Genomic DNA, 9346 nt, shown 5'->3' on the forward strand with positions numbered 1-9346 from the left:
TTTCCAGTGTGTTTTATATATATAATTGTATTAGGGCAATGATTCTGTGATTAATATTATCTAGTTTCTGGATCAACCTCTCTGAAAATTATGATCTGGTGTAGCAGGTTTTTGTTGAGATCATGATCTCAAGGAATATATCTTTATATGTTCTAATCAGCTTCTGCATTTTTTTTTCAATTTAATCGACCACAAATGTAGCATCTCCTACTCGCTACATCTAATTATTACTATTTCATCCTTTCTTTAATCAGAACTCATTTTATAAGTAATTATCTTTCAACCACTAAAATAAATTCTAATTTATCAATATAATATATATATATACCACAAAAGGTAATAGATACCTCCGAAAGTTTATATTTACCCTCAGGTGGCATCACTTCCACTGAAACCACAGTAACAGGACTGGAGCAAACACAGGAAATGGCAAACTTAGTAGGTGCATTCATTACATATCCTTCATGAATAATGTCTTAAAAACACCCGAAACCACAATACAATAGCAGTCAGGGAGGCCTTCCCCAGCTCAGTACAAGCTAAGTCCAATGCATGAGAAAGCACCCTGATTAAGCACACCCCGTTATCTACAATTATGCACATACTTACTACATTTAGGAAGTTAACCTAATTAGAGAGCGGCACAAGATGCGTTGTGGCGTTTGACAGCCTTATGTAGAATACTCTGCAGCACTCTTCCCAAGTAGTAAAACAGGAATACTCCAGTTTCAGAGGTACCACAATGATACTTCTTGCTTCGATAGTGGATCTATAGAATAGTCAAGTGGTGCAAAATTGAAAGGTGAACCGATTCTGAAGTCTACGATATGCTCGCCTACATCACCAGTGCATGAGGAAGTCTCACATGCCTGATCGTACTGGAATTCGGTTGATGGAAAAGCAGAATTACTCAATGGCACAGTGTTCTCTTGACAAGTGCTGGTCCCAGATACATCAGCTCCCTGTTTAAAGAAGTTGTCATCTCGCTGGAGCTGTATTGTCGACGGCTGTGGGTTCTGATCAACAAAAATGTCGAAATGGCCAGAATCAGAGCTACTGCTGTCCTGAAGATTGTTGTCATAGAATGACATAAGCTCAGCAATCATTCTTTCGCCATCTTCCGGAATCCCGAGTTCAGAAATATTCACACAAGTTGGAGCATTATTCATGGGCAAAGTCGAGACCTTGGATTCATTTGAGGGTGCCGAAGAGAGAGCTCGCTTCTCATTGTTTATCTGATAGGTCGGTGCACAGAGCCTTTCTGATGAACCAAAGCGGAATTGGCAATTCATCTGGTGATTGTTCCTCGACATTCGGTCATTAAATCCCATCCGATAATCACTGTGTGGGCATTGGGGAAACTCACAAGTGTATATGTTGGTTACTGTGTGCTTCTCAACAGAAACAGTTGTCTGTTTCCGCTTCAATGTAAAATCCGAATCTAAATTAAATATCTCTCCCTTAACTGGACCGAACGGCAGCATAATGGACTTATCTTTGGTTGAAGAAACACCAAAGTTGAAAAGATTCCCATCCAGGGGCTTACAGTCCACTTCAAAGTTCCCATCATCTTCTACTGCTTCGACATCATAATCACTGGTATCGCTGATCAGAAACGATCCACTCCCAGCAGTCAAGGATGAAGCTGGACAGCTATCTGGATATAACTTTCTAGACAAAGCCTCCTCTTGGTTAATAATAGAAAGCCATGTTGCACTCTCCTTGGCCGTCATCTTATCCTGCAGGCATTTAGACTGTCGAACGAGCTTCCGAATTTTGGCAATATCAGGTGATATGTGTTTGATTACAGCTGTAAGAACCCCAACCTTCCATGCCTTCTTCAAATCATGAGGCTTCTTATATGGAGGCGGTCCTTGGTCCTTTGGCAAACCTACTTGAGGCCACCATTCTTCGCCCCCGGTAGGCCACCAAGGTGGGGGAACACCCTTTTCCAACGGGAACCGCCTTTGTGGTGGATTGCAGTGCTGCATCAGAGCCGACAACAGCGACCCAAGTGTTGTGTCCTGGAGCTCTAGAAGATTATGAGGAGTCGAGGCTGCTGTACTTGAGTCCTCGATTTTTCCAGGAACTGAATGCTCGGCCTGATACTTAGCAATCGCAGCAGGGCCATTCCTATCGAACCGGACTTTCTCCTTCCACCATGCTCGGAGATTATCAGAGGCTCCGGTCACCGGTTTTCCCTTCTCAGGAATGATTCCATATACAAAACCTTGAGCTTTACAAACCTCCATCATCTTCAGCATATACTTCAAGATGCCATCTTGGGCACGAGACATCTTCTTCCTCCGTGCTTGCTCCTGGGAATAACGCTGCTTTGTGCTATCATCACTTCCATCCTTACTCTTCTTTTGCTCCTTAAGCCGCCTCAAGAGCATCCGGTCTCTCCACATCCGCCTTTCTAGTTCATCAACATCCATCTCCTCATCACTGTAGTCTTCATCCACCTGCCCAACAGGTTCAACCTCTGGGGAAACCTCCACCTCTCAAGCAGGTCCAGAGAGAAAATCAAGATGGTCACAAAAGCCCAGTTCGTCGAATATATCCATTTAGCTGGAACGGGCAACAACCGTATGTATCCCAAGCTGATTTTTCTCTCTCTCTTCACCCCTTAATAAAGACAATACCCGATATTTAGGCGTAAATTTGGCTTTTTCCAGATAACATATATCAAAACAAATCCTCCAAAAATCCCAGAGATCTGATCCAAGAAACGAGAAAAGAAAAAATCAATCAAACAATTTCACTAAACACTCAAATCCAATTCTCCCTCACATAAACCGCCATAAGTAACTATTTTGCAACAACAAAATAAACAGCCCCGAGTTCAATTTAAATCAACCCAGAACACAAAGTACTGCAAATTCTTGACCACAAACATATGAAAATATAAACAGAACCCTAAATCGTGCATTAAAGTCCTCCTAGACTCAGTGATCCACAAGCTCTCTTTAAAAATCCACCTAGAATCACTGATCTACAACCTCTCTCTAAAATCCTCCTAGAATTAATGAATCAACAAGTTATTAATAGTCACAATGAATACACACACACACACACAGGAAAAACCAAACATACAGGAAAAAGAAAAGAAAAAACAATTATAATTAACTTGCAAAAGACCAAATTGAATTCTTGCCTGTAACACGATAAAACACCTTAGAACAAGAACTTGGGGTCACAAAATTTGACTCAAATGCCACAGTACTCAAGCTTTAGAGTTCAAACACAATTTTAGAGGAAAAAGAAGTTGAAACTTCAATTTCAAGAAACAAAACAAAAAATTAAAAAAAAAATAAAGTAGAGGAAAATTTACCAATCTTTATCTTCTTTCTGAAGCTTTTCGAGGCTCAGCTGCCATCTGCCATTTGCTGTAATCAGATAAGAAAGAGGAAAGCAGGGGGGGGGGGGGGGGGAGAGAGAGAGAGAGAGAGTGGAGAATTTTTTGTGGGTTTGAGGCTTTGGCAAGAAAAAGCGACTGGAAAGTCGCCAAGAAATGGGAAATGAGCAGCATTAATTTGACATTTCGGTCAACCGACTCCAAACCTCTCTGCGTGACTTAATTACTATTGCCGCTCAATGGAAAGCCCCATAACTTTTGGATATATCACATAAGCCCCCTTCTACTTGCATTTTGGGATAATTACACCATTCCCCCCGAGGTATTGAATAATTATATATTAATCCTTATGATTCAAAAATTACATTTAATATTTCTGATATTTATTTTCGTTCACTGAATAGGTTTATTAGTTAGTCAAAATTAATAGAATTTGTTGATATTATCAAAAAAGAATAATTAAAAATTTATATTTACCACTTATTAATTCAAATGATTATTGGACAAAATTACCTTCATCTTAATACAGTATGAGTTCCTTTATTTATTGTTATTTAATTTTAAAATTAATTTATATCCCATTACATATAATAAAATTTTATTTTTTTAACATGAGATTTTAATCTTTTTGTTTGGCTTGTTCATTTAAAAAGTTAAAGTTGGGTGAAGTGGTACTTTTTATTTTGAAATATTTACAGAAATATTCTTTTTTCCAATTTTAATTCAGGTAATTGATTTGGGATTTTTTATCAACAATTATTTTTAATTTGATAAAATTAAAATTTTGAAGAAAAATGTTTTTTTTAATAATTTTGGAGAACAAATAATACAATTCAGTAATTTAAATTTTTAACTGAATGATTTAGATAAAAAGATTAAAAAGTATCTGAATTTTGTTAGAAAAATAAATATACGAATAAACAAAAATAAGTTATTGTTTGCTTAAACTTTACGAGCCTGACGTGTTAATTCTTGAAAAGACGTTTTATTAGAAAGAGTAGATATTGGATCTTAATTATAAGCCATCCAAACTCCGTGTCCGCAATCGACCATCAGCATCCTAAACGAGAGATTTGAGACGGGCACATGGCCTCATTCTCACAAACGGCGTCAAACGATGCGGTGTGTGACGTTTTGTTGTGTAAGGTAACGTCAACTTTTTTATGTAAGGACATACAATGACACACTATGCACAAATATCCAATGCTTGTGAGTTTGGAGAAATTAAAGTGGTCATGATCATATCATACTCAAATAATGAATGGGCAATTAATTTATATTAACATCCATCTCACCATCACTTAAATATCAAAGGAGCTTTATGTTATATAAAAAGCACATAGATTGGTTCTTTTTGAGATTATTAAATAATAATGTCACCATCAATTAAATATCCCAATAGACCTTTATGTTTAAATAAAAGGGTAGATTGGTTCTTTTTGAGAATACTAAAACATAATCTCACTATCAATTACACATATCTTATAATACACCTTTCTACATTAATATTTGTGAAAAGATGGAGTGGTCCTTTTTGATATTACTAAGACATGCTTGCATCTTGTTATTGGTTCGTACACACATAGTGATTACCAATTATAATTTTATTTTAATTTTTTATTTTTTTGTAAGAAATTGACAACTTAAGATGTATATTTTGTGGGTTGGGGAGATGCATGTAGCATATTCCGAGGACATAGGCCAGGTGATTAGTTGGTCAACCCTGTGTATTTCTCGACAGTTTTGAAAAAGCGTTTTTGATGATTTGATCTTAAAAAAATACTTTTAAAGTGCTCGGAATGTCACTTTTTATTCTTAAAAGTGTGTAAAACATAGTTTTAAGTCAAAAGCTAGACAAGCACTTTAGGAGTGCTTCTAACTGCTTTGATTTTTTCTTAAATAAATTCAACTTTATTTTAGAATGCTTTGCACTCATTCAAATCATTTGAATAATATAACACTAATAAGTTTATAATTTCACATATATAATATTTTATAAGTTTTATGTCATCTGATGTTATTTGAATATCATAGAAATATATAAATTATATTGCTATGATTAATTAATAAAAACATATATAATTTTGCAATCACGCAAATTTATTTGAACGAATAATCATATTACTTAGTGGAGCATTACTAAATTCAATTTTTTAACGGTGTTCAATATTTTATTAGTATAATGAGAAATATTTATAAAAATAAATAAATATTTTAATGGTCTTTAATCAATTAAACTTATTTCAGAAGTGATTTTTCTCCAAATAAAAGATATATCCCACAAATTCATGTTTAAATCACTAAAATCGTGGGGAGGCGATTGCTTTGTTTCTTCACTATTATGTAATTGACATTGGCTAATCATTTCAACTAATAATATTATCGCTATATTTAAAAAAAAAAAAAAAAAAAAAGGTCGCATGTGGTCATGAGATCAAAACTCTGACAAACAACCAATTGAATTTTCTCTTTCAAATTCTACTGTATTTCTTATTTTATTTAATATATACATGCTATCTGTGCAAAAATTGTGCCATTAATTTTTATTTAAGAAAAAATTTTATACACATACATTTACACATTAAATAAATTGAAGATACGACAGAAGTATAAGTGTAATTTTCTAAATTTCTCGATAATTTTTATATATCCGTTATAGAATAATCGGAAAATGGAAAATACCAAAAGTTCTTGTAAAGATTATGTAACAAAAAATGAAGTAATTAAAGCTGCATAATGTGCAGCACTTGGATTCAATATACATCAATTCTCTCATTTTTTAGGCAGGTAAAATTTTCAGAAATCATGTAACGAAAATTAGAAGAAAAAAAAAAAACTAACTTCAACTAATTATGAGATGAAGTGATGATCAGTACTGCAGCAATCCTGCAGAGAATGGAATGGTAGTATCGGGCAACCAGGTATCCCCCATAGTTAAATTATACACTGAAGTTGAAGGCTTCAGAAGCATTCATTACACTATAACCAGGCCACTGCACTCTCATGCTTGTATTAGCACCTGGACCATAATTCTCGTACTCTCCATAATAAAGGGTGTCTAATCCCTTGGTCCCGTTCCATTCCAACCATCCTACCGGATTAATGAAGCTCCCGATGTATGACTGCATGTACACGGTTCTTGAGTACTCTTTCCACGGCCTGCCAAGATAATTCGTGCTCAAACTTGATGAGTATAGGTCCATTGCTAAGTCGGGTGCAGCTTCGATGGTGCAGTTGTGGATGGATATGCCGGTGTTCTGGTTTGGATCGGTCCGGCCTTGGGCTGTGAAGGCCACCTTTTGGTTAGGCATTGGCTTCCGGGCAAAGAGATTGCAGTTTTGGAAGACGGCAGCAGCATTGCCAAATATGAAGTCCACAGTGCCGTAAATGTTACATTCTCTATAGAATTGCCTCAGGGAGTGGATGTAGAGCGTGTCTTGATAGCCTTCAAAGCTGCAACGGTAGAATGTGGAGAGATCTGCGTTGTTTCTCACTGCCACGGCTTGGTGCTTCTCTGGGCCAGCTGTGTTCTTGAACGTTATGTCGATCGCAACGAAACGTTCCCCGGAGACAACTGTGAATGACAGAGTTCAGTATGAATACTAACCAAAACGGTGGGGGATAGCATAAGGATTCCTATGGCTGACTAACAATAGTAAAATAAATTAAAAGTCTAATCCCGTAGAAATCAACACACACGTCAAAAGCACACGTTAGATTTGAACCTGAAATGTGCGTGACAAGATTCAATCTTGTTAACAAAAATGATTACTCACCAAAGGTGGCAGAATTGAAGGTGGTCCAGCCATCAATGACACTCCGGTTTCCAGTAATAACAGTGCTGTTGATCCCATCTCCAATCAACATTATATTCTTCTTGTTTCTTGGAACCACAACGTACTCTTCGTAATAACCTTGCATCGCATAGATGATGAAGTAGCCATCCTCGATCGCTGAGTTATTAGGCGCAAAAGCAATGGCCTCGTTTATGGTTGTAAAGTTGCCACCTCCGTAAGGGCTAACTGTAACAGTATCGTTGACATGAATTCCACCATCCATGTCTAGTTCTCCGAGAAGACGTCGGCCCTTGGGAGACTCCTCCGATGCGTGTAGGATCTGTTTTCAATGATGAACGGCCCAAGTGTTAATTATCACGAGAGCTTGAGTAGGGAGAGAGACCAAGCACATAACAAGTCTGAAGCCTTATCTTCCGACACAAAAAGATGAATTTTCTTTGTAGTGTAAAGGACTTAGAGAAATCAACTACATTAATTATGTAGATAAATGCTCCAAATTGATTGACAGCTTGAATTGCTTATAAACCCAAGACCAAATTCTTTTTTCTAGACAAAATCAATATCATAGAACCAATTTCAACCTCTCGCGATAAATTATGATCAAATCACAAATCATGTAAATATGATATATTCCATATTTAAATTTAGGTTTCACGATCCCGGAAAGATTACAAGAGCATAAATCTACAACAATGGGCATGTATATGTGTACATGTATTTTTTAAAATAAATTAATTACAATCATTTATTAATATGCATGAGGAGAAAACAAATTAACTGATAAAGAAATCACATTTATTTTTAGACAGGTAAAAGAAATGTACTCTTACCTCGATAAGCACGGAAGTGGGGAGTCGTGCCCAATCCAACTCCATCGCCCCCCTCCGCCCCGACACTCCGCCACCCCCCTTCCGCCTCCTCCGCCCACTGCCCAATGCATGCGTCACCAACCCAAGCGAAGCACTGTACATCGCAGCCGCATCTCCGAGCGGCGCAGCCAACGCCCTCGCAATCCCGCTGCCCGCATCCGCCAGCCCGTCGTAACAAGTCTGCTGATTTGTCACGACGGCGCTCAGCAAGCTCTGCACTCTGCCCACCAGCACGTCGCTCATGTTCTCCGCCGTTTTCAGCTCGCCGGTGATGGTTTCCAAGTAGTCGACATTGAGTTCTTGGAGGTGGTGGCAGTCATTGAGCGCGCTGATCTCGGCGTAGCTCATCAGGGACTTTTGTTTCGTGTTGTTTGCGAGGAAATGGAGGATGGAATCGGACAAGCGGCGGGCGTGTTTGAGGCTCTGCTTGACGGAGAATTTGCTGTAGTTGTCGGAACTCGCGGGGGAGTGTTGGAAGGCGGAGAGAATGGAGAGGCATAGCTTGGGGTAGAGGGTGGACCTGCAGGCAGAGGACGGTGGCTGCGGCGGAGAGTGGGCGGAGAGTGGTGGTGGAACGAAAGAGAGGATGAAGAGGGACGAGAAGAGAAGTGTGCAAAGTGGGTTTGGCATTTTGGCCTTTGAGTTTGATCGGTGATTTCTGAAGTGTACTGGTTATCAGTGAGGAACACAACACAAATACTTGACGGAAATTTTTTTTTATATTAATTATATTATATTTGTAATATAATTAGTTCAAATTCATTCAAATCGTAATTTGAATTAAAATTTTCCCATAGTTGATTCAATTTTTAAATTCTATATAAGAGAAATTGCGTGCATAGTCATTCAACTTAGAAACATTTAAATTTAGACATGACTAAATCGAATTAATTACATAATAAGTGTTATGATTTAAATAGTAACACTTTTTTATTGTGTAAATATTGATTAAAATAAAAAATGGAGTCCAGTTGATATACCCAAGACCAATTCACAATAGATCCAGTCACATTAATATTTGGAAAGAGTATTGCAGGGTTGAAGGGTTGGAAATTGGGATGCATGTGGCAGGAATTAAAACACCAGTTGGAGGTTTTCGCGCTTCTGCAACATGACGAGCATGTGCCACAAATTATACACCTTTCATTTAACTTATCACTCTATATTTTTCCTTGCATTTTTATGTTTTTTGATTAAAAAAAATTTATATTTTATTTTCAAAACTTAATTACCTCTATAGTCTTATAAAAAAAAAAAAAAAACAAATAGGTTATGGGTTGACATTTTGCATCCACATGGCCGTGGACTCACTACCACTGTTG

At 37.3% G+C, this 9346-nt stretch overlaps 1 protein-coding gene and 1 pseudogene across 3 annotated transcripts; both read right to left on the reverse strand.

The window, feature by feature from the left end:
- Positions 1–427: 427 nt before the first annotated feature.
- LOC105167964 (protein ETHYLENE INSENSITIVE 3 pseudogene) lies at positions 428–3505 on the reverse strand (annotated as a pseudogene). Of its 2 annotated transcripts, none has more exons than XR_016066748.1 (2): positions 3335–3505; positions 428–2628 (listed from the first exon to the last, which is right to left on the reverse strand). The product of XR_016066748.1 is annotated as a protein ETHYLENE INSENSITIVE 3 pseudogene, transcript variant X2 (transcript). The 2 variants fall into 2 exon arrangements; XR_016066747.1 differs by having other exon boundaries at positions 428–2719.
- A 2532-nt stretch (positions 3506–6037) lies between these two features.
- LOC105167953 (putative pectinesterase/pectinesterase inhibitor 47) lies at positions 6038–8707 on the reverse strand. The gene is given in 4 exon segments (XM_011087853.3): positions 6038–6309; positions 6311–6932; positions 7135–7474; positions 7986–8707. Coding segments are annotated over 4 exon segments (1713 nt in total). The 5' UTR covers positions 8655–8707; the 3' UTR covers positions 6038–6227.
- Positions 8708–9346: the final 639 nt, after the last annotated feature.

The sequence above is a fragment of the Sesamum indicum genome, linkage group LG1 (genome assembly GCF_026168435.1).
Source record: "Sesamum indicum cultivar Baizhima isolate 11 linkage group LG1, ASM2616843v1, whole genome shotgun sequence".
NCBI lineage: Eukaryota > Viridiplantae > Streptophyta > Magnoliopsida > Lamiales > Pedaliaceae > Sesamum > Sesamum indicum.